The 26,122-nt window shown below is 29.3% G+C and overlaps 1 protein-coding gene across 32 annotated transcripts in view; it reads right to left on the bottom strand.

Moving 5' to 3' along the window:
* Window positions 1-1,997: 1,997 nt before the first annotated feature.
* The window catches only part of LOC141405613 (uncharacterized), a 51,652-nt gene continuing 27,527 nt past the window's right edge, over window positions 1,998-26,122 (bottom strand). For 12 of the 32 annotated variants that reach the window (XM_073990148.1, XM_073990163.1, XM_073990150.1 and 9 more), the window contains 7 exons: window positions 22,135-22,617; window positions 16,094-16,263; window positions 15,699-15,951; window positions 15,501-15,615; window positions 7,668-7,809; window positions 7,187-7,260; window positions 1,998-2,387 (listed from right to left, as the gene is read on the bottom strand). In XM_073990148.1, coding sequence (XP_073846249.1) covers window positions 2,189-2,387; window positions 7,187-7,260; window positions 7,668-7,809; window positions 15,501-15,615; window positions 15,699-15,951; window positions 16,094-16,263; window positions 22,135-22,617 — 1,436 coding nt within the window. In that variant the 3' untranslated portion in view covers window positions 1,998-2,188. Of the gene's footprint in view, window positions 2,388-7,186; window positions 7,261-7,667; window positions 7,810-15,500; window positions 15,616-15,698; window positions 15,952-16,093; window positions 16,264-22,134; window positions 22,618-23,438; window positions 23,497-23,610; window positions 23,684-26,122 lie in introns of those variants that run through there. The other 20 variants (XM_073990160.1, XM_073990153.1, XM_073990155.1 and 17 more) reach the window with 6 other exon arrangements.

Raw genomic sequence — 26,122 nt, 5'->3', positions numbered from 1 at the left:
GAATGGATCGACATTGACCATTATGGAAGTCGATCTCCAGCCACTACATACGTTGCCATAGGGGGGTTTTACTCCCTTTGGGCTGTCTGTTTAAGAAGTGTGGTTTTGCCCCTGAAAAAACTTTTACCATCATAATTGAGGCAGCGAATGCAAGTTGCTTCAACAAAAATAAAAGTGATTCGATAGCAGGTCTTAAAGTGAACTTATCCGAAATTTTGTTTGGGAGGTACTGGATGAAGTGGACAAATATAGCCCATATTTGGACCTGATCTATATCTCGTAGATATATTAAGATGTGTTAAGTATGGACCAATTCGGCCACTCCCTTCAAAAGTTACCGTACGAATAATTTTTCCGAACATTTTTGAAATTTTGTGGGGGAGGTACCTGAAGGAGTGGACCGATATGGCTTATCTTCGAACTTAAACTATGTTAGGACAAAATATTACTAAGGCCAAAATTTTGACCCAATCAGCAGATCCGTTGGAGAGTTATCTTGCGCTCCAACCACCCCACACGGAGTCATAGGGGTTTTGTGAAACTTTCAAGCTATTTTCTCAGGAAGTTTGGACTTGCTCCTGCTGAAACTTGTACCGTCGTATGGGGGGCAGTGAATACAAGTTGCTAAAACAAAAACCAAAGCGATTCGAGAACAGGTCCTAAACTGAACTTATCCGAAATTTTGTGTGGGAGGTACCCGAAGGAGTAGACCTATTGAGTCCATATTGCAACCTCATCTAAGTCTGGTACATATTTCACGATGAGCAAAGTATGAACCAAATCGGTTACCCCCTTAAAGAGTTATCGTGCGCACAAATTTTCCGAACTTTTTCGAACTTTTGTGGGGGAGGTACCGGAAGGAGTGGACCGATATAGCCCATCTTCGAACTTAAACTAAGTTTGGGCAAAATATTACGAAAGCCAAAATTTGAACCGAATCGGTTAATCGGTTCGAGAATTATCGTGCGCTCCAGCCAGCAGGACAGACAGACAGACGGACGGACATGGCTAGATCGACTCCAAATTGTCTGAAACACATTTCGTCCAAACATACTTGGGGTCTAAAACCATTATTTCGATGAGGCACATTTTCATCGTATCAAAGTGTATATACCCTCCTTAGCCTAAAGGCTGAGGGTATAAAAATGGGGTTTTTAAATTTAGGGGAATTTTAATTTTTTATTTTTTGCTGCAGTTTTGGTATTCATTTTTGTTTTTTGTACAAGCTTAATTTGACTTGGTTGACAAAAAAGGTGTTGCGTTTTAAAAATTCATAAAATTTCCTATTTAATTTTTACCATTATTTTTTATAATTAAATTTATTTGTTAATTTGTGTGTGGTTTGTTTTTGTATTCACTGAATATGGTCCTATAGGATATTTGCATTTCATAAGTTCTAGGTTTTTGGTTTTTTGTTTTACTCTGTGTGTTCTTTGTTGTTGTTGTTGTTGTTAATATTAATTGGAAGAGATTTTGAATATCACTAATAAGTTTGCGGTTTGTTATTAAATCTAAATATATAAGTTTGTAGCTGAAGGTTTGTTTAGAAAATTAAATAAAAATAAAAACTAATAAATACAAAAAATAATAAAAAATTAAAAAATAAAATAGATAAATAAAAATATTAAAAATGTAATGCAAAATGATGATTAAAAAAGGCATAAAATCCAAGATGCACATTGTATCACTGACATTATTAAATTTCTTACAAAATTAGGAATAGGTCTCCATACTCCCTCTTAGATATTAAATCGAATTGTCTACTTTAGCGATGCCTTTTATTAATATCCGTCTGGAACGCTATAAGTGGTGATGTTCTTAATACCATGATATTGAGGCTTAAGTAGACCTATAGACTAAGTGCTATTAATCTGAAACTTAAATAAAATATTTAAACTGAAACCAACCCCCTACCCTAATCTCCATATATTCCCCTTATAAAAAAAAAAAAAAAAAAAAAAAAAAAACAAAACAGAAAGAAAATAAAACAAAAGCACTTTACGAAAATCAATAGTTTTGTTGTTCTTTATTTTTTTTTATATTTTCTATGTATCACCCATTTTTTGTTAGATTGTTTTAATTGTTCTCCATTTTGTGTCCTTTTTTCTACTTCTTCCGCAATCGTTGTCCCCATTTTGTTTCTTTTTATGTGTGTTTTTTGTTTGTTTTTTTTTTTTTTTGCTTCTAACTAAAATACTTGTATTGGCCTATATAACCCCGTATAACCACACAGACGAGCTCTCAGGGCAGGTATTAAAACGGCAGCAGCATTTATATCCTTTAGAAGTTCGGCACATTCACAGATAAGCAGGTACATTTTATCGCCACGTTGGGAAGTACTTTTATGCAAAGATATGCGACGTAAACCGGCAGTACGTGGTAAATATCTAAAAAAAAGAGGCGGAAGAAGAAATGCAAATATTAAAATAAAGAAAGAGAAATTGTAATGAAGTAAACTGTGGAAAAGTAATTTTCAACCGTAGGAAGGGAAACGTTCTTAAAAGTCGGGAAGTCATTGAAATAATGGTAGTGAACCCTACATATGTTAAGAGCAAGTCCGTTTCAGACAATTTACAAACTTAGATTAAGCTTGAAAATGTAATATATCCATCTACGCCTTCAAATACCTCCCCCACAAAAATCCAAAATTGTTGAATCAAGTGCAGTTTAAGGGCTATTCGAGAATAGTTTTGTAATTTTTAACAAATGTGGTTCTTTTTGGTCCTGATAACGATGATATAATTTTTCCCGTGGGCAAGTCCATATTTGCTAAGAAAGTGGGCAAAAAGCTCTGAAACCTTTCTGGCCCAACTAAGACTTTTTTTTAAATATTTTTTAAGGATTCGTGGATATTTTAAAATTTTTTAACGACTTGTGACTTTTTAAGGACTCTTGAATTTTTCAAAATATTTTTTAAGTACTCCTGGATTTTTCAAAATATTTTTTAAGGACTCCTGAATTTTTTAAAGAATTTTCAAGGGCTCCTGAATTTTTTAAAATACTTTTAAGCACTCGTGGATTTTTTAAGGTATATTTAAGGACTCGTGGATTTTTTTTTTAATATTTTTATGGACTCTTGGAATTTTTAAATATTTTTATGGACTCGTTGAATTTTTAAAAATGTCCTTAGGGATTCGTGAATTTTTAAAGTATTTTATTTTATAAGGGCCCGTGTTTCTTTGGACTCTTGGAATTTTTAAACATTTTTATGGACTCATGGAATTTTTTAAAAATGTCCTTAAGGAATCGTGCATTTTTAAAGTATTTTATTTTATAAGGGCCCGTGTTTTTAAAGTATTTTTTAAGGACACGTGAATTTTTTTAAAATATTTTCTAAGGACCCGTAAGTTTTTTAAAATATTTTTAAGCAACAGTGATTTCTTAAATATTTTTAAAGACTCCTGGTTTTTGTAATTTATTTTTAGGACGCCTTGATTTTTAAAATGTTTTTAAGGACCTGTGGATTTTTTTTGAAAATTTTACTTAAGGGCCCGTGGATTTTTAAATTTTTTTAAGGACTCGTGGGTTTTTCCAAAATTTTTAGAGAAAATTGTGTTTTTTTTAATATTTTATAAAGACTGGTGAATTTGTTTAACGTTTTTAAGGGCTTGTTGATTTTTTAAAATTTTTTTAAGGACTCGTGGATTTTTTTAAATATTAATGACTTGTGGATTTTTTAAAGTAGTTTTAAAGTCTCCTAGATTTTTTATATTTTTAAGGACCTGTGGATTTTTTGAAAATTTCATTTAAAGGCCCGTGGATTTTTAAAATTGTTTTTAAGGACTCGTGGGTTTTCCAAAATTTTTGGAGGAAATCGTGGATTTTTTGAATATTTTATAAAGACTGGTGAATATTTTTAACATATTTAAGTACTTGTTGATATTTTAAAAAATTGTTAAGGACTCGTGGATTTTTTCAAATATTAATGACTTGTTGATTTTTTAAAGTCTCCTAGATATTTGTAATATTTTTAAGGACTCGTGGATTTTTTAAACACTTTTAAATGACACGTGGATTTTAAACACTTTTTAAGGATACGTGGATTTTTAAACTATTTTTAAGGACTGTTGGATTTTTTAAATTTTTTTAAGGATTCTTGGATTTTTTAAAATTTTTGTAAGGACTCTTGGATTTTTTAAGTTATTTTAGAAGGACAGGTGGATTTGTTAAATATTTTAAAGGGTTCTTGAATTTTTGGATTTTTTTTAATATTTTTAAGGACTCCTGGATGTTAAAACACTATTTTTAGGACTCGTGGATTGTTTAAAATATTTTTAAAGGACTAGTGGATTTTATAAATATTTTTTAAGACTCGTGGATTTTTTAAAATATTTTTAAGGACCCGTGGATTTATTAAATACTTTTTAAGGACCGGTGGATTTATTAAATACTTTTTAAAGACTCGTGGATTTTTCCTATTTTTTTATATGGACTTGTAGATTTTTTAAAATATTTTATAGACTCGTGGATTTTTAAATATGTTTTAAGAACTATTGGATTTTTTTTTAAATATTTTTAAGGATTCTTGAATTTTTTAAAATATTTGTGAAGGACTCGGATTGCTCAAAATATTTTTATCGTGGATTTTTTCAAAATAGTTTTTAAGGAACCGCGATTTTTTGAAATATCTTTTACGTGGATTTTGTAATATATATATTTTTTAAGGAACCATGAATTTTTTGAAAATTGTAAGAACTCGTGGTTTTTTAAAATATTTTTAATGACTCTTGGATGTTTTAAAGACTTGTGTATTTTTAAATATATTTTTAAGGACACTTAAATTTTTTTTAATATTTTTAAGGACTCGTGGATTTTTTAAAATATTTTAAGGACCCTTGGATTTTTAAAAACAATTTTAAAATATTTTTTTGCATATTTTTTTGAGTCCTAAGATTATTCAAAATAGTTTACTCATTTACTTTAAAAAATATTTTTAAGACCCATGGATTTTTAAATTATAAATGACTAGAGCATTTTTGAAAATATTTTTGTTAAATATTTTTAAGGACATATTAAATATTTATAAGGATTTCTTAAAATTTTTAAGTACTCGTTTTGGATGTGGGTGTTTTTAAATCTTTTTCAAGGACTCGTGGATTTGTTTAAATGTTTTAAGGACTCATGGATTTTTAATTTTCTTTAAGGACCCGTGGATTTTTTTTTAATATTTTTAAGGATTCATGGATTTTTAAATTTTCTTTAAGGACCAGTGCATTTTTTTAATATTTTTTAAAGACTTGTAGATTTTTTAAAATATTTGTAAGGACTCTTCTATTTATTAAAATATTTTTTATGGATTCTTGGATTTTTTAAAATATTTGTTAAGGACTCGGATTGCTCAAAATATTTTTATGGTGGATTTTTTCAAAATAGTTTTTAAGGAACCGCAATTTTTTGAAATATCTTTTAAGTGGATTTTGTAATATATATTTTTTAAGGAACCATGGATTTTTTCAAAATTTTAAGGACTAGTGTTTTTTTAAATATTTTTAATGACTCTTGGATGTTTCAAAATATTTTTTAAAGACCAGTGGATTTTTAAAAATATTTTTGGGTATTTTCAGATTTTTTTTAATATTTTTAAGGACTCGTGGATTTTGCAATATATTGTTTAAGGACTCCTGGATTTTTTAAAAATATTTTTAGGACCCTTGGATTTTTAAAAGCATTTTTAAAATATTTTTTTGAGTCCTACGATTTATCAAAATAGTTTACCCATGGACTTTTAAAAATATTTTTAAACACCCATGGATTTTTAAATTATAAAGCATTTGTGAAAATATTTTGTAATATTTATAAGGATTTCTTAAAATTTTTTTAAGGACTCGTTTTGGATGTGGATGTTTTTAAATCTTTTTCAAGGACTCGTGGATTTGTTTAAATGCTTTTAAGGACTCATAGATCTTTAAATTTTCATTAAGCACCCATGGATTTTTTTTAAATATTTTTAAGGATTCTTGGGTTTTTAAATTTTCTTTAAGGACCGTTGCATTTTTTTAATATTTTTTAAAGACTTGTAGATTTTCCGAAATTTGTTATAAGGTCTTGCGGATTTTTTTGTAATATTTTTTTAAAAGAGATTTTTTAAATATTTGTTAATGTGTCATGGAAAGTTTTAAATAATTTTAAGGACCCAGGAATTTTTTAAATATTTTTAAGGACACAAAAAATGTAAAAATCTTTTCTAAGAACCCAGACAATTTTTAGATATTTTTACAGACCCAAAAATTTAAAAATTTTTTTGAGGACCCGAAGAATTTAAAAAAAAATTTAATTGTTTTTGTGAACACGTAAATTTTTGAAAATAATTTTTAAAGACTCGTAAATTTTTTAAAACATTTTTGCGGACTCTCTGATTTTTTAAATATTTTTTTTAGGTATATTTTATTTCTTTTAGGTGTATTTTTTAAATATTTTTAAGGACATAAGTATTTTTCAAATACTTTTTACTTTTAAGGATCAATTTAAAACATTTTTAAGGACCCGAAGTTGTTTTAATTTTTAAAAATATTTTTAAGGAGCAATGGAAATTTTAAAATATTTTGTATGGACCCGAAAAAAAATCTAAAAATCTAAAAAATATGTTGAGGACGCGTGGATTTTCTAAAATATTTTTAAAGAACCGTGGATTTTTGAAAATATTTTTAGGACCCGTGAATTATATAGAAGGATTTTTTGAAGACTCATGACCGTGAATTTTTGTAATATTTTTAAGAACTCGTAGATTTTTTAATAGGTCTTCTTAAAAAACTGTAAAGTTTCTTATGGACGACTAGAAGGTCTGATAAATGACCGTATGAGCTTTGTCAGCATATCATGCTCTGGTATGGTTTGGAACAGCTTCGCTTCTAATGTTTTCTCCACAATTACTTTCCCCTTTCTCTCTTATTTCTAGGTTTTACCTCCCATTTTCAATGAGTATACGACAAAACAAGATAAACAAAAAGGATGGGTGGGCCTCTAGACCCCCTCGGACTACATCCGTCAGAAACCTTGTCAAAATTACATATTCTCTTCGCATAATGCTGTTGTGCAATTTATTACATTGCCAGTGATTCACAATAGACCTTTAAATGATAATGACTTCATAGACATCAAAGCTAATATCCGGTGTGTTGTAATATCCGTTAAGTTGTCATTAACAGAAAACAATCTTCACTACAATCTTCGCATTTTTGATACCCACCTGTATAACATTCTAGCACCAGTCCAATACAGCCAATTCTTTTCAAAGCGTTCACCATCGTCGCCTTCAAAGACCTAAAAATGAAAAACAAAAATACAAAAACGAAGATTTACTTTTACTCACATAATAATGTCAAAACAAATTACAAGACAACTAAAACAACAGCAACAACAACAACTATAACAAGGATAAGCAGCAGCCAAAACAAAAAAAAAAAGAACTAGTGGCAAAAATTTCTTAAATTACATTTAAATATAACATGAGCCTTAGTGATAGAAATTCGCGCTACAGGACATTAACGAACAGTGAGCGGTGGTAGACAGGCGGAGGACAGTAACTTTTTACAACCATGGAGATTGGTTTGCTACATAATAGATAGGCTATGTCTGGTGCAGACAAGCAGCAAGAGCAAGCAAGAACCAACTAATCAAGTTAACAAACACACACACACACACACATACAAACTCAAATAAAAACTTACCTTAAATACTGAAATAATATAACCGGTGGCCGGAGTTTGTGTCTTCTTAAAGCTGCCACTTTCACTGGGGGCCAACTGTAAAGGAGGACGACATATGGCAGCCACTTCACTATATAAATCTAATGTATGAGCGGCAGTGTATCTAAACATTTTTTTACACAAAAATAAAAGAGAATAAAAGGAGAATTAAAAAAAAATCATTGATAGTAAAATAATAGCCTTGTCAACATACAATGGGACCACCACAATAAATTAGCCGGCCATACACAAAATATTGACCAGAAAATCTCTAAACTGGCGAAATTGGCCAGCAGCATCAACTACTTACAATTCATTACAAATGTCATCGTCAGTACGAACGACACACAATTGAGGCAACGAACCGTGGAGAATGTGATAATAAAAAATATTGTGACACACATAAATCACGAAATGAATGAAAAAACCTAGCAGTGATCAATTTGTGTGTGGCGCAAACATTCTTTCATTTTCCGCCAAACGAGGATATCCTGTTTAAAAAGTATCCAATCTGCTGTGTAAGTATGTCACATTTTTATATCTGGAAGCTTTCCAACAATTATTATCTCAGATCTATGAACTAACTTGCCAGAGAATTGGCCACATTGCGGCATATCAACGCACAAATTGTTTGTAACAGTGAGAGACCAGAGGAGGCCTTCATGCATTTATGCAGTGAGAGAAAAAATATCCATCCGTGGAAACAAAGACCACAAAACGATGATTTTTTTTTAACGTACCCACAGACAACCATCCCAGGATACTAAACAATACAAAATATTTTTTAAGGACCCGTGGTACTTTTTAAATATTTTACAGGAAACGAGGATTTTTTAAAAATATTTTTCAAGGATCAGTGGAGGAAGCTGCGAGTCTTAAAAATATTTACAAAAATAAATATATTTTAAGAATATTTTTCTAGGACGCGTGGATTTTTTTTAATATTTTTTTTAGGACGCATGGATTTTTTTAGATATTTTTCTAGGACGCGTGGATTTTTTTAATATTTTTCTAGGACGCGTTGATTTTTTTAATATTTTTTAGGACGCGTGGATTTTTTTAAATATTTTTCTAGGACGCGTGGATTTTTTAAAATATTTTTAAGGACCCGTGGATTTTTTTAAATATTTTTCTAGGACGCGTGGATTTTATTTAAATATTTTTCTAGGACGCGTGGATTTTTTAAAATATTTTTCTAGGACGCGAGGATTTTTTTAAATATTTTTCTAGGACGCGTGGATTTTTTTAAATATTTTTCTAGGACGCGTGGATTTTTTTAAATATTTTTCTAGGACGTGTGGATTTTTTTAAATATTTTTCTAGGACGCGTGGATTTTTTAAAATATTTTTCTAGGACGCGTGGTTTTTTTTAAATATTTTTCTAGGACGCGTGAATTTTTTTAAATATTTGTCTGGGACGCGTGGATTTTTTTAAATAATTTTTTAGGACACGTGGATTTTTTGAAATATTTTTCTAGGACGCGTGGATTTTTAAAACATTTTTCTAGGACGCGTGGATTTTTTAAAATATTTTTCTGGGACGCGTGGATTTTTTTAAATATTTTTCTAGGACGCGTGGATTTTTTTAAATATTTTTTTAGGACGCGTGGATTTTTTTAAATATTTTTCTAGGACGCGTGGATTTTTTAAATATTTTTCTAGGACGCGTGGATTTTTTTAAATATTTTTCTAGGACGCGTGGATTTTTTTAATATTTTTCTAGGACGCGTGGATTTTTTTAAATATTTTTCTAGGACGCTTGGATTTTTTTAAATATTTTTCTAGGACGCTTGGATTTTTTTAAATATTTTTCTAGGACGCGTGGATTTTTTTAAATATTTTTCTAGGACGCGTGGATTTTTTTAAATATTTTTCTAGGACGCGTGGATTTTTTTAAATATTTTTCTAGGACGCGTGGATTTTTTTAAATATTTTTCTAGGACGCGTGGATTTTTTTAAATATTTTTCTAGGACGCGTGGATTTTTTTAAATATTTTTCTAGGACGCGTGGATTTTTTTAAATATTTTTCTAGGACGCTTGGATTTTTTTAAATATTTTTCTAGGACGCGTGGATTTTTTTAAATATTTTTCCAGGACGCGTGGATTTTTTTAAATATTTTTCTAGGACGCGTGGATTTTTTGAAATATTTTTCTATGAAGCGTGGATTTTTTTAAATATTTTTCTAGGACGCGTGGATTTTTTTAAATATTTTTCTAGGACGCGTGGATTTTTTTAAATATTTTTCTAGGACGCTTGGATTTTTTTAAATATTTTTCTAGGACGCTTGGATTTTTTTAAATATTTTTCTAGGACGCTTGGATTTTTTTTAAATATTTTTCTAGGACGCGTGGATTTTTTTAAATATTTTTCTAGGACGCGTGGATTTTTTAAAACATTTTTCTAGGACGCGTGGATTTTTTTAAATATTTTTCTAGGACGAGTGGATTTTTTTAAATATTTTTCTAGGACGCGTGGATTTTTTTAAATATTTTTCTAGGACGCGTGGATTTTTTTAAATATTTTTCCAGGACGCGTGGATTTTTTTAAATATTTTTCTAGGACGCGTGGATTTTTTTAAATATTTTTCTAGGACGCGTGGATTTTTTTAAATATTTTTCTAGGACGCGTGGATTTTTTTAAATATTTTTCTAGGACGCTTGGATTTTTTTAAATATTTTTCTAGGACGCGTGGATTTTTTTAAATATTTTTCTAGGACGCGTGGATTTTTTTAAATATTTTTCTAGGACGCGTGGATTTTTTTAAATATTTTTCCAGGACGCGTGGATTTTTTTAAATATTTTTCTAGGACGCGTGGATTTTTTGAAATATTTTTCTATGACGCGTGGATTTTTTTAAATATTTTTCTAGGACGCGTGGATTTTTTTAAATATTTTTCTAGGACGCGTGGATTTTTTTAAATATTTTTCTAGGACGCGTGGATTTTTTTAAATATTTTTCTAGGACGCGTGGATTTTTTTAAATATTTTTCTAGGACGCGTGGATTTTTTTAAATATTTTTCTAGGACGCGTGGATTTTTTTAAATATTTTTCTAGGACGCGTGGATTTTTTTAAATATTTTTCTAGAACGCGTGGATTTTTTTAAATATTTTTCTAGGACGCGTGGATTTTTTTAAATATTTTTCTAGGACGCGTGGATTTTTAAAATATTTTTCTAGGACGCTTGGATTTTTTTTAAATATTTTTCTAGGACGCGTGGATTTTTTTAAATATTTGTCTGGGACGCGTGGATTTTTTTAAATAATTTTTTAGGACACGTGGTTTTTTTGAAATATTTTTCTAGGACGCGTGGATTTTTAAAACATTTTTCTAGGACGCGTGGATTTTTTAAAATATTTTTCTGGGACGCGTGGATTTTTTTAATATTTTTTTAGGACGCGTGGATTTTTTTAAATATTTTTCTAGGACGCGTGGATTTTTTAAATATTTTTCTAGGACGCGTGGATTTTTTTAAATATTTTTCTAGGACGCGTGGATTTTTTTAAATATTTTTCTAGGACGCGTGGATTTTTTTAATATTTTTCTAGGACGCGTGGATTTTTTTAAATATTTTTCTAGGACGCTTGGATTTTTTTAAATATTTTTCTAGGACGCGTGGATTTTTTTAAATATTTTTCTAGGACGCGTGGATTTTTTTAAATATTTTTCTAGGACGCGTGGATTTTTTTAAATATTTTTCTAGGACGCGTGGAATTTTTTAAATATTTTTCTAGGACGCGTGGATTTTTTTAAATATTTTTCTAGGACGCGTGGATTTTTTTAAATATTTTTCTAGGACGCTTGGATTTTTTTAAATATTTTTCTAGGACGCGTGGATTTTTTTAAATATTTTTCTAGGACGCGTGGATTTTTTTAAATATTTTTCCAGGACGCGTGGATTTTTTTAAATATTTTTCTAGGACGCGTGGATTTTTTGAAATATTTTTCTATGACGCGTGGATTTTTTTAAATATTTTTCTAGGACGCGTGGATTTTTTTAAATATTTTTCCAGGACGCGTGGATTTTTTGAAATATTTTTCTATGACGCGTGGATTTTTTTAAATATTTTTCTAGGACGCGTGGATTTTTTTAAATATTTTTCCAGGACGCGTGGATTTTTTTAAATATTTTTCAAGGACGCGTGGATTTTTTTAAATATTTTTCTAGGACGCGTGGATTTTTTTAAATATTTTTCTAGGACGCGTGGATTTTTTTAAATATTTTTCTAGGACGCGTGGATTTTTTTAAATATTTTTCTAGGACGCGCGGATTTTTTTAAATATTTTTCTAGGACGCGTGGGTTTTTTTAAATATTTTTCTAGGACGCGTGGATTTTTTTAAATATTTTTCTAGGACGCGTGGATTTTTTTAAATATTTTTCTAGGACGCGTGGATTTTTTTTAAATATTTTTCCAGGACGCGTGGATTTTTTTAAATATTTTTCTAGGACGCGTGGATTTTTTTAAATATTTTTCTAGGACGCGCGGATTTTTTTAAATATTTTTCTAGGACGCGTGGGTTTTTTTAAATATTTTTCTAGGACGCGTGGATTTTTTTAAATATTTTTCTAGGACGCGTGGATTTTTTTAAATATTTTTCTAGGACGCGTGGATTTTTTTTAAATATTTTTCCAGGACGCGTGGATTTTTTTAAATATTTTTCTAGGACGCGTGGATTTTTTTAAATATTTTTCTAGGACGCGTGGATTTTTTTAAATATTTTTCTAGGACGCGTGGATTTTTTTAAATATTTTTCCAGGACGCGTGGATTTTTTTAAATATTTTTCTAGGACGCGTGGATTTTTTGAAATATTTTTCTATGACGCGTGGATTTTTTTAAATATTTTTCTAGGACGCGTGGATTTTTTTAAATATTTTTCTAGGACGCGTGGATTTTTTTAAATATTTTTCTAGGACGCGTGGTTTTTTTTAAATATTTTTCTAGGACGCGTGGATTTTTTTAAATATTTGTCTGGGACGCGTGGATTTTTTTAAATAATTTTTTAGGACACGTGGATTTTTTGAAATATTTTTCTAGGACGCGTGGATTTTTAAAACATTTTTCTAGGACGCGTGGATTTTTTAAAATATTTTTCTGGGACGCGTGGATTTTTTTTAAATATTTTTCTAGGACGCGTGGATTTTTTTAATATTTTTTTAGGACGCGTGGATTTTTTAAATATTTTTCTAGGACGCGTGGATTTTTTTAAATATTTTTCTAGGACGCGTGGATTTTTTTAATATTTTTCTAGGACGCGTGGATTTTTTTAAATATTTTTCTAGGACGCTTGGATTTTTTTAAATATTTTTCTAGGACGCTTGGATTTTTTTAAATATTTTTCTAGGACGCGTGGATTTTTTTAAATATTTTTCTAGGACGCGTGGATTTTTTTAAATATTTTTCTAGGACGCGTGGATTTTTTTAAATATTTTTCTAGGACGCGTGGATTTTTTTAAATATTTTTCTAGGACGCTTGGATTTTTTTAAATATTTTTCTAGGACGCGTGGATTTTTTTAAATATTTTTCTAGGATGCGTGGATTTTTTTAAATATTTTTCTAGGACACGTGGATTTTTTTAAATATTTTTCTAGGACGCGTGGTTTTTTTTAAATATTTTTCTAGAACGCGTGGATTTTTTTTTTAATATTTTTCTAGGACGCGTGGATTTTGTGAAATATTTTTCTAGGACGCGTGGTTTTTGTGAAATATTTTTCTAGGACGCGTGGATTTTTTTAAATATTTTTCTAGGACGCGTGGATTTTTTTAAATATTTTTCTAGGACGCGTGGATTCTTTTTTAATATTTTTCCAGGACTCGTGGATTTTGTGAAATATTTTTCTAGGACGCGTGGATTTTTTTAAATATTTTTCTAGGACGCGTGGATTTTTTTAAATATTTTTCTAGGACGCGAGCATTTTTTTAAATATTTTTCTAGGACGCGAGCATTTTTTTAAATATTTTTCTAGGACGCGTGGATTTTTTTAAATATTTTTCTAGGACGCGTGGATTTTTTTAAATATTTTTCTAGGACGCGAGCATTTTTTTAAATATTTTTCTAGGACGCGTGGATTTTTTTAAATATTTTTCTAGGACGCTTGGATTTTTTTAAATATTTTTCTAGGACGCGTGGATTTTTTTAAATATTTTTCTAGGATGCGTGGATTTTTTTAAATATTTTTCTAGGACACGTGGATTTTTTTAAATATTTTTCTAGGACGCGTGGATTTTTTTAAATATTTTTCTAGAACGCGTGGATTTTTTTTTAAATATTTTTCTAGGACGCGTGGATTTTTTTTTTTAATATTTTTCTAGGACGCGTGGATTTTGTGAAATATTTTTATAGGACGCGTGGATTTTGTGAAATATTTTTCTAGGACACGTGGATTTTTTTAAATATTTTTCTAGGACGCGTGGATTTTTTTAAATATTTTTCTAGGACGCGTGGATTCTTTTTTAATATTTTTCCAGGACTCGTGGATTTTGTGAAATATTTTTCTAGGACGCGTGGATTTTTTTAAATATTTTTCTAGGACGCGTGGATTTTTTTAAATATTTTTCTAGGACGCGAGCATTTTTTAAATATTTTTCTAGGACGCGAGCATTTTTTTAAATATTTTTCTAGGACGCGTGGATTTTTTTAAATATTTTTCTAGGACGCGTGGATTTTTTTTAAATATTTTTCTAGGACGCGTGAATTTTTTTAAATATTTTTCTAGGACGCGTGGACTTTTTTAAATATTTTTCTAGGACGCGTGGATTTTTTTAAATATTTTTCTAAAACGCGTGGATTTTTTAAAATATTTTTCTAGGACGCGTGGATTTTTTAAAATATTTTTTTTGGACGCGTGGATTTTTTTTATGTTTTTCTAAGACGCGTGGATTTTTTTAAATATTTTTCTAGGACGCGTGGATTTTTTTAAATATTTTTCTAGGACGCGTGGATTTTTTTAAATATTGTTCTAGGACGCGTGTATTTTTTAAATATTTTTCTAGGACGCGTGGATCTTTTTAAATATTTTTATAGGACGCGTGGATTTTTTTAAATATTTTTCTAGGACGCGTGGATTTTTTAAATATTTTTCTAGGACTCGTGGATTTTTTTTAAATATTTTTCTAGGACGCGTGGTTTTTTTTTTAATTTTATTTAAGGGTTTTTGTTTTTATTTTTTGAGGACGCGTGAATGGCCCATTGACAGTGATTTTTTTCTAGAGAACCAAACATTAAGTTTTGGAAAAAAAATTTCAAGGTACCTGAGACTTCAAAACCTGTATATTTTAAATATTTTTTGAAGGCCCCGAGACCTAATTTTCTTCAAATGCATTCTTTTAAAATATTTTTTCTAGGGCCTAGAAACCTTGGAGGTCTCTTAGATTTGAAAATATATTTTTAAGGGCAAAATACCTTCAAATTTTTGAAATAATATTTTCCAGAGACCTCCCAACGTGAGATTTTAAATAATTGTTTTCAAAGGCTCTGAGACCTCCGGACGTGGATATTTTAAATAAATTTTCAAGGGCCTCCAATCGTAGATTTTTAAAGGGACAGGAACCTTTGAACTTGGATTTTCTAAATAAATTTTTTCAAGAGCTAGGGTACCTCCGAACTTGGATTTTTTTAATACTTTTTCAAGAGTCAAAAAACCTCCAAATTTTTATTTTTAAAATATTGCTTTCAAGGGCCAAGAGAACTGCAATCGTACACTTTTTTAAGAATATTTTTCAATTTTGGATTTAAAAGAAAATAAGTCCAATATTTTTTAAAAATTTCCCAGTGTATATTGACCCACCTTTCACACCCTTCCCAAAACTTACCTTAAATTTTTTGGCTCAAATTTCGATAAAGATGAAACTCTTATGCCCGAATAAAAGTTTGAAGGATCCGTTTGTGTAGTATTTATAACATAATAGGTAATAAAGGGAAATTCGGCTGCGGAAAGGATATAAAGAAAAGGAAAAGAAAACACATTAAGTTCCAAACCAACAACAATCTTAAGATTGCAGCACACTTACAAATTTTCTCCATATTGGCCAACAACATGCCACCAACTGCTGTATTGGCCTGTTGCACTTCTGTTAAAAGTTCCGATGCCACAGAACGTTGTTTGAGCAGTGGATGGGCCAAGGGGGATTCAAGCACTGGATCTATGGGCTCAAGGGGACTCATCAAATGAACTAAAATGCATAATTTGGGATCGGAGACCTCCAGAACACTTAGAGGGCTGGAAGGTTTCGTTGAATTGCCATCGACCGGTGATGGAGGCAGCTGGAAAAAATATTTTATAGAAACTTCAATTGGGTCACAAAAATATTGTATGAGAGACCACAATTTGCGTATCGAATTTCTTTATGGCATTAGCATGATAATGAGAGCTAATATAAATATACTCTTATTCTCTTTTACTTACCGGTATGCCAGCTGGTAGAAAACGATCCACACTATGTACAGGTATTATAAAACAATCACGATCCAGTGTGGCCAATGATATGGGTTCTGAGCGCACACCGCCTGACGTCATGGAAACTAGGCCATTGTTTGGTCCCATTGTCGCACCGCTACCTGATATGCCATAACTAGCTGTAAGCGAAATCAAAAAAGGTATTTTTTGTATTAATTTTTAATATAAATATTTGAAAAAAGTTGTGTCACATCTAAAGCTTAAAGCTATTTTACAAAAGCCCATCTAGTTTAGCTCTATTTGAAGTCAGATTTCAATGAATATCGTTTGATTTTCGTTTTTTTTTACTTCACACACAGTTCCGTTGAGTTTTGTATAGAGCTTGGGGGAGAAGTTAGTCATGTGAATGGGTGTCGGAAGGAAGATTAGAAAGCTCTTTTCTCTGGTTAATAGTTATATAGACAGGGATCTCAGACGCTTAAAAAGCTTGCCAAGCTTATTTGCTTTAGTAGGGATTAGTAATAAAAATACATAATTTACATAAATTCCATAAAATCTGTTAGTATAGTTTTCAAAATAACGAAGTTGGAGGAAGGATGAGAGGCGGGAGAAAAGGTGATGAAAGGAAGAGGGGATTTTTAGAAATATGAATTGATGTTAAGAAAAAGAAAATTTTGTTAAATGATCATCGAAGGGAATACAATATTAACAAAAGCCCTTCAAGGACGAAAAGTTCACCAAACGTTAAATTTTTAAACGACCAAAAGATCTCCAAACGTGAATTTTTTAAAAAGTATTTTAAGGACTAGAAGCCCCCTAAACGTGGATTGTTTAACAAAATAATTTTTCAAAGTCCAAAATCTCTCCAAAGGGTCAAAAGCCCTCAAAACGTGGATTTAAAAAAAATATTTATTCAAGGCATTCCAAAGGACCAAAAGCCCTTCAAACGTGGATTTTTAAATAAATATTTTTCAAGAAGTAAAAGCTCTCCAAACGTGGATTTAAAACAAAAAATATTTTTTCCAGGAGGAAAAGCTCTCCAAACTTGAATTTAAAATAATATCTATTTCAAGGGTGAAAAGCTCTCCAAACGTGGATTTAAAATGTGGATTTTAGAAAAATATTTTTTTTCAAGGAGGAAAGGCTCTCCAAACGTGGATTTCTAAAAATTATTTTTCAAGGAGGAAAAGCTCTCCGAACGCGGAGTTTTTTAAATATTTTTTTCAAGGAAAAAAAGCTCTCTAAACGCGGATTTTTAAATAAATATTTTTCTCAAGGAGGAAAAGCTCTCCAAACTTATTTTTTTTAATAAATTTTCGAGGACCAAATGCTCTTCGAACGTGGATTTTTAAATAATTTTTTTCTCAGGTAGTAAAAGGTCTCCAAACGTTGATTTTTTTAATATTTAAAAAATCTCCGAACGTGTTGTTTTATAATATTTTTTGCAAGGAAGAAAACCTTTCCAAACGTGGATTTTTTAAATATTTGTTTAAGGATGAAAAGCTCTCTAGACGTGTATTTTGGAAAATATTTATTTAATAAGGAAAAGCTCTCTAGACGTGAATTTTTTTAAAAAATACTTTTTTAAGGAGGAAAAGCTATCTAGACGAAGCTTTCCAAACGTTTTTTTTTTAGATAAATATTTTTCTCAAGGAGGAAAAGCTCTCCAAACGTGAATTTTTAAATAAATATTTTTCTCAAGGAGGAAATGCTCTCTAAACTTATTTTTTTTAAATAATTTTCAAGGAAAGAAAGCTCTCCAGAGGACTAAAGGCTTTCTTAACTTAATTTTAAAAAAAAAATTTCAATGAAAGAAAGCTCTCCAAAGGACCAAAAGCTCTCTAAACTTAATTTAAAAAAAAAATTCAATGTAAGAAAGCTCTCCAAAGGACCAAAAGCTCTCTAAACTTAATTTTTTTTAAATAATTTTCAAGGAAAAAAATCTCTCAAAAGGACCAAAAGCTCTCCAAACGTGGATTTTTAAATAAATATTTTTCTCAAGGAGGAAAAGCTCTCCAAACGTGGAAAAGCTCTCCAAAGGACCAAAAGCTCTCTAAACTTAATTTTTTTTTAAATAATTTTCAAGGAAAGAAAGCTCTCCAAAGGACCAAAAGCTCTCTAAACTTAATTTTTTTTAACATAATTTTCAAGAAAAGAAAGCTTTCCAAAGGACCAAAGCTCTTCGAACGTGGGTGTTTTAATAAATATTTTTCTCAAGGAGGAAAAACTCTCCAAACGTTGATTTTATTAATATTTAAAACCTCTCCGAACGTGGACTTTTTATAATATTTTTTGCAAGGAAGAGTTCGTGGATTTTCAAAAATATTTGTTAAGGAGGAAAAGCTCTCTGGACGTGGGGTTGAAAAATCAAGTATGAAAAGCTATCCCAACTTGATTTGTTTAACATTTTTTTTTTCAATGATTAAAAGTTGTTCAGGCGTGGATTTTTTAAAAATATTTTTCAAGGATCAACGTGGATTTTTTTAAAAATATGTTTCAAGGATCAAAGTGGATTTTTAAACATATTTTTCAAAAAATTTTTTCAAATTTTCTAAAAAAAATATTTTTAAGGATTATACGTGTTGTTTAATATTTTTTAAGAATCATCTTCGATTTTTGAAAATAATTTTTTAAGAATCAGCTTTGATTTTTTGAAAACAATTTTTCAAGGATCAGCGTGGATTTTTCAGCAAATATTTTTCCAAGGACCAAATTTTTTAAAAAAAATTTTCCAAAGTCCAAACGAGGATTTTTTAAAAAATATTTCTCCAAGGACCAAACGTGGATTTTTAAAAAAATATTTTTTCAAGGACCAAACGTGGATTTTTTAAAAAAAAAAATTTCCTAGGACCAAACTTGGATTTTTTAAAAAATATTTTTCCAAGGACCGAACCTGGATTTTTTTAAAATATTTTTCAAAGATCAATGTGTTTTTTTAAATATTTTTCAAGGATCAACGTGGATTTTTTTAAAATATTTTTCAAGGATCAATGTGTTTTTTTTAAATATTTTTCAAGGATCAACGTGGATTTTTTAAAAATATTTTTCAAGGATCAACGTGGATTTTTTAATAATATTTTTCAAGGATCAACGAGATTTTTTTTTAAAATATTTTTCAAGGATCAACGTGGATTTTTTAAAAATATTTTTCAAGGATCAACGTGGATTTTTTAAAAATATTTTTCAAGGATCAACGTGGATTTTTTAAAAATATTTTTCAAGGATCAACGTGGATTTTTTAAAAATATTTTTCAAGGATCAACGTGGATTTTTTAAAAATATTTTTCAAGGATCAACGTGGATTTTTTAAAAATATTTTTCAAGGATCAACGTGGATTTTTTAAAAATATTTTTCAAGGATCAACGTGGATTTTTTAAAAATATTTTTCAAGGATCAACGTGGATTTTTTAAAAAAATATTTTTCAGGATCAACGTGGATTTTTTTTAAATATTTTTCAAGGATCAACGGGATTTTTTAAAAATATTTTGCAAGCATCAACGGGATTTTTTAAAATATACTTTTCAAAGATCAACGTGGATTTAAAAAAATACTTTTCAAGGACAAACGTGGATTAAAAAAATACTTTTCAAGGATCAACGGGGATAAAAAATATACTTTTCAAGGATCAACGTGGATTTAAAAAAAAACTTTTCAAGGACCAACGTGGATTAAAAAAATACTTTTCAAGGATCAACGTGGATTTCTTAAAAAAATATTTTTCAAGGATCAACGTGAATTTTTTAAAAAATATTTTTCAAGGATCAACGTGGATTTTTTAAAAAAATACTTTTCAATGATCAACGTGCATTTAAAAAAATACACTTTAAGGACCAACGTGGATTAAAAAAATACTTTTCAAGGATCAAAGTGGAATTTTAAAAGAATATTTCTTCGAACATGGATTTTTAAAAAAATATTTTTTCAAACATGGATTTTTAAAAATTATTTTTTCAAACATGGATTTTTTAAAAAATATTTTTTCATACGAGGAATAAACACTTTTTTTGAACGTGAATTTTTTAAAAATTATTATTTAAAACGTGGATTTTTTAAAAAAAAATATTTTTTCAAAAGTCGATTTTTTTAAAAAATATTTTTTGAAACGTAAATTTTTTAAAAAATATTTTTTCAGATGTGAATTTTTATTTAATTGTTGTCTTATTAGGACGAAGGTCATTTATTTGTGAGAGCTTTATTTAATTGAATTAATTAAGCTTTCATGACCTAAGGAGTTTTGTATTGAAAAGGAAGTCCAAGTGGAAGTGGAAGTCCAGACACATCCAACCAATATGCTACGATCGTTTCGCTGGTGGTTTAGTTCAGCTCATCAGGCAAATTAAGATGTGGTGCTAGACAAATCCTGAGTTTCAAAACTTGTATATATACTAAACTTATTGCAAATTTGCACTTGTGAAGTATTTTTGAAGCCTTTTTAGTATCAAGTCAGCCTAGTGTCTCTATTCTTCATAGAACCCTTCTTCAATACACACATATACAATCGAAGACTTTTTTCTTCATGAATTGCAATGCCTTCCAGTTCGGAAGTTTGATATTTGAATTTTTTAAATTGTTTTCAAACGTGGATTTTTAAAAAAACGTTTTTTTTTAAGGACCAAAGGTGGATTTAAAAAAATATATATTTTTTCAAGGACCAAAGGTGTTTTTTAATCAACCAAACGATTTTTCAAACGTAGATTTTTTAAAAAAATATTATATCAAACGTGAATTTTTTAAAAAAATATTTTTTCAAACGTGGTTTTTTTAAAAAAATATTTTTTCAAACGTACATATATTTTATAAAAAATATTTTTTTCAAACGTGGATTTAAAAAAAAATGTATTTTTCAAACGTGGATTTAAAAAAAATATTTTTAAACCTAGATTAAAAAAAAAATATTTCTCAAACTTGGATTTCTCAAAAAATATTTTCGCATATATGAATCTTTAATTTTTTTCTCAAAAGTGGATTTTTTAAAAATTTCTTTTCAAACGTGGATTTTTAAAAAAAAAATATTTTCTCAAACTTTCATTAAAAAAAATTTTCTCAAAAAAAATATTTTGCAAACGTGGATTTAAAAAAAAACATTTTTCAAGTGTAGATTTAAAAAAATATTTCTCAAACTTGGATTTTCGAAAAAAATATTTTCTCAAACGTGGATTTAAAAAAAAATATTTTCTCAAACGTGGCTTTAAAAAAAATATTTTCTCAAACGTGAATTTTTTAAATTTTTTCAAGGACCAAAGGTGGATTTAAAAAAATATTTTTTCAAGGACCGTAGGTGGATTTTTTAAAAAAAATATTTTTTCAAGGACCAAAGGTGGATTTAAAAAAATATTTTTCAAGGACCAAATGTGGATTTTTAAAAAAAAAATATCAAGGACCAAAGGTTTTTTTTTTGAAAAAAAAAAAATATTTGTTCAAGGACCAAAAGCCCTCCAAACCGCTTTTTAAACAACCCAAGGCCCTTCAAATCGGTTTTTTTTTTCAAAACCAAACGTAGATTTTTAAAAATATTTTTTCAAGGACCAAAAGCCTTCCGTGTATTTAAAAAAAAATATTTCAAGGACGAACAGCCCTCAACGGATAGAACGCTCTCCAAACGTGGATTTCTTGAAATATTTTTTTCAAACACCAAAAGCTCTCCAAACATTGAAATCCACGTTTGGAGTTGGATTTTCCACTAAACCATCCAAAAGTTTTTTTTAAATATTTTTAAGGACCAAAAACTATACAAACTTGGATTTTTTTAAATATTTTTCAATTACCAAATGTCTTACCAACGTGGAGTTTTCGAACTCCTGCAATTTTGCAGAATACTTCCCCCCAAAAATTATTGTTAATACCAAAAATAAAGTTTAGAAATGATAAGAAGAAGAAGAAGAAGAATGAATTAAATGTCATATGCTTGCTCATGAAACGGAAGGATGTGAACGGACGGAAGTGATGATAGCCAAAGAAGAATAGGAAGAAAAACAAAAGAAAAAATGCATTCCAAAAAAAAGAGGAAAACGAATGGTAGAGGTGGGGGCCTGGAACATTGTTTCAAACCTTGCCTAACAGCAGCGGTTGAAGATAAACCCGTAGGCCCCAGTTGTTGCTGTTGTTGTTGCAGCAGTTGTGATGTGGAGGAGCCTGGCGTGGTGATGTAGCTGCTTGTCTTGCTGTAATTGATGCTGTTGTTGTTGTTGCTGATGTTCTGGTTGCGATTGGTTTCTGTCATTTGTATGCTATCAATTGGATATCTAAAGCTACTACTTCTAGAGGTTGATGGTTGTTGTTGTGGTAGTGGTGGTGGTGGTGGCTGGTAATGGTGGTATTGGTGTGTGGTGTTACTGTTACTGTTGTTGCCGTTGTTGTTGTTGCTCCATCTTAATAGCGATACAGAAGGTTTGCGATCAACTAAGGGCTGTGGTGCATCCATAGACTCATGCTGTATGGGTGACAGTGTAAGCGTGCCGGTTGTATTGGTGTTGGTGGTCGATGGATTACAAGCACCGGAAAAGCCACTGCACCGCTCTGCAATGAGTTGTTCTGTTGATTGATATTTTTTTTTTTTGGAATTTGAAGAGAGAAATTGTGTGTATGACATGAATATATGTGTGTATGGATTTTTGAAATTTACATGATTGTGTGTGGGTGTGTGTGTGTGCAGAATGTGTGTATGTACATGTGTATGCATATGGAAATGCTTGAGTTTGAGGTTATGAATCCATGCATTTTGAAAAGGTTAAAGTTTTTAGGATTCTTGTTTTTGTTATTTAAAGCCAGCCATTTGAAAGCATTTCTGTTATGTTAAAGAAATTTTTAGAGAATGAATGCATGACAAGGGAAAACATTCAAGATGGAAATAGAGAGAGAAAGGATGAGAAAATATATAAAATGACCTTATTTTGCTGTAGGCAATGTTGCAGTTTAACAATATTTTTTAAGGATCTTTTTTCTTAAAATTGGCTATGGTATCAATTCATTGTAAATGTTCAGAGTAGAAGAGATACCTTTGATAAAATGTGTTGTGGTCCTAAACTCCTTTGGGAGTCAAGTGGAAACCAAGAATATATAACGATTCGAATACGACAACAAAGAATTTAGTTATTAAATAATAATTTTGAAATATGTATACATACCTGTTGGTATATAAACTTGAATATGTCCAATTTCTTTTATTTAGAATTCTAAAAAAATCCTCTTCCGTTAAAATATTACAAAATAAGGAGATTTTTTATTATTTTTGGGCCTTGTGTTGGTGTAGATAAGCATTTTGGTTTATTGTGTAAATTATGTAGAATGAAATGATGAGATGTACTGAATTTTCCAAACAAATGAAACGACATTTTCGAAACAAAAGAACTTACATGGTGGAGTCACAAGTATAACTTGCTTCCGAAATAGTTGTTTAAGTTTTTTAAAAAGCTAAAAGTTTTAGTCATTTAAATGAACGTTTTTTTTAGTAATTAATTTTAGTTAATTAGTGCATAGACAGAGAGATAGATAGAAATACACTTATATGAATTTACACATACATACACATAGAGGTTTTAAGCATTTTTTACCGTATACAGCTGACACACATTTCGTTTTTTTAGTTCAAAGTTCATTTCTTTATGTAATATACAACAACACTACTTGGATTATCACCATTATACACAAACGATTAGCAGTTGTTGTTGTTATTGTTGTGTTAATAAATTGCGGGTATGTACATAATTTTGTATAAGTATGTAAGTATTTAGCTATATATGTATGTAAAGTATTAAGTCATATGTCAGAGTGTCAGTCAGTAGTTTTTCAATATCCTTTTGGATAGTGGGATTTCTCAATGGCTTTTTAAGGAACCAAATGTTAAAAAGTTTTTTTTTTCAATATTTTGAAAAAGCAAAATTTTAACCAATAGCCTTCCAAATATGAATTTTTTAAAAAGTATTTTATTTTCATGTATTAACAACCTTCTAAACGTACATTCTTTAAATACTATTTTTTCAAGGACCAAGTAGAGCTAATCATGGAATAAAAAAATTTAAGGACCAACAACCCTTCAATGGTGGACTTTTTAAAAACTATGTTTTCGAAATTTTTTAAAATATTTTTAAGGACCAAAAGCCCCTGAAAGGTTTTTTAAAAAATATTTCTTTATGGACAAAAAGCTTTCCAAACGTGTATTTAAACAAAAAAAAAAATATTTTTAAGGACCAAAACCACTCTAATCGTGGATTTTTTAAAAAAGGCATCCTCACGTAGATTGAAAAAATTCAAGCTCCAAAAGCTTTCCAAGCTTAAATTAAAAAAAATGTATATATTTCATAAAGGAAAACAAACAGCTTTTCAAACTTCAATTTGTAAAAAATATTTTTGCAAAGAATGAAATTCTCTCCAAACGCGGACCAATAGCCTTCTATACCAATGCCGTTTTTTGGTATTGTTGAAGTTACGAAGTTTTTCGGCAATTCACACACACACGACCCGAACGCAACGAAAGAGCACACAAAAGAGAGTAAATGTTTTGATTTGTTTTTGTTTTGCAGTATGCGTGTATACAACCTTACTAACACACTGTCAAAAGTTGCCAATACGAGTATTTAGAATTTTGTGTGCCCTCTTTTTGGTCGGCAGTGTTCTAAACCTGAATTAAATAAAGCATTAGTTTGTAAGGACAAAAATCTCTCCATTGTCGAATTTTTAAAATGTATTTTCAAGAACCAAAAGCTTTCTAAACTTTGATTTAAAAAAAACAACTATTCTAAGACCAAATACTCTCCAAACGTTGATTTTTTAAAAAATATTTTTTCAGGGACCAAAGCCTTACTAATAGTACGATTATACATATATAACCGGATTTAACAAACCCACTGGGTTTCAAATGTCAATTCCTTTGCGTATACGTCAAATAAATCTTCATTATGAAGGTTAACCCTGCAAGCGGCTATAATATAAACATGGCGTGGATTTTTAAAAAGAATTTTATTAAGACGAAAAGATCTCCAATTTGGTTCCTTTAACCTGATTTTTCTACCAAAAATATATTTTTATAGACTAATATTTTTGTAATGGCAAAAAGCTCACCTATGCCTTCCAAATTATTTTTTTTAATATTTTTTCAAGGATGAAAATCTCTCCAAACGTGCATTAAAAAAAAGACCAAAAACCCTCTAAAATTATTTTTTTAAATTTATTTAAGGACCAAAAGCTTTCCAAAAGCCTACTTTTTCAAGACAAAAAGCTCTTCAAACCTGGATTTTTTAAATATTTTTTCAAGGACGGGCCTTACGTCCGAAGTCATTTTTTTAAATATTTTTAAAGACCAAAAATCGTACAAACATGTTTTTTTTAAATACTTATTGAAGGTCCTATCGCCCTCAAAACGTGGGTTATTTAAAACAATTCCAAGGATCAAAAACTTTCCAAACCTTACTTTTTTCCAAAATATTTTGTTTCAAAAATAAAAAGCCCTCCAAAGCTAATTTTTTAAAATATTTTTAAGCTCTAAAAATGTATTTAAAAATATTTTATCAAGGACCATTTTTTAATCATTTTTTTCAAGCTCAAAAAAATATTTAAACTTATTTTTACTTCAAGACCAAAATCTACGATCGTAGATTTTTAAACGTGATTATTTTAAAATATTTTTTAAGATCCAAAAATATATAAAAACATTTAAAAAAACTGTTTTCAAGGACAAAAATCGCAATAAACGTGAATTTTAAAAAAATATTTTTTTCAAGGACTAAAAGCTCTCTTATCGTGGATTTAAAAAAAAATATTTTTTCAAAAACTAAGAGGTCTCCAAGCGTGCATTTTTGTAAAAAAAAAAACAAAAAGTTCTTCCTCAAAACGTGGATTATTTCAAACAATTTCAAGGATTAAAAACTTTCCAAACCTTAATTTTTTACAAAATATTTTTTTTTTTCAAAAACCAAATGCGCTCCAAACCAAATTTTTTAATTTTTTAAGCTCTAAATATATTTAAAAAATATTTTATCAAGGACCATATTTTTTAACATTTTTTTTTTCAAGCTCAAAAAAAATATTTAAAACATATATT

Source organism: Musca autumnalis, unplaced genomic scaffold (genome assembly GCF_047663935.1).
Source record: "Musca autumnalis isolate F117 unplaced genomic scaffold, ASM4766393v1 scaffold_5, whole genome shotgun sequence".
Lineage (NCBI taxonomy): Eukaryota > Metazoa > Arthropoda > Insecta > Diptera > Muscidae > Musca > Musca autumnalis.
This window is presented reverse-complemented; position numbering and strand designations above follow the sequence as displayed.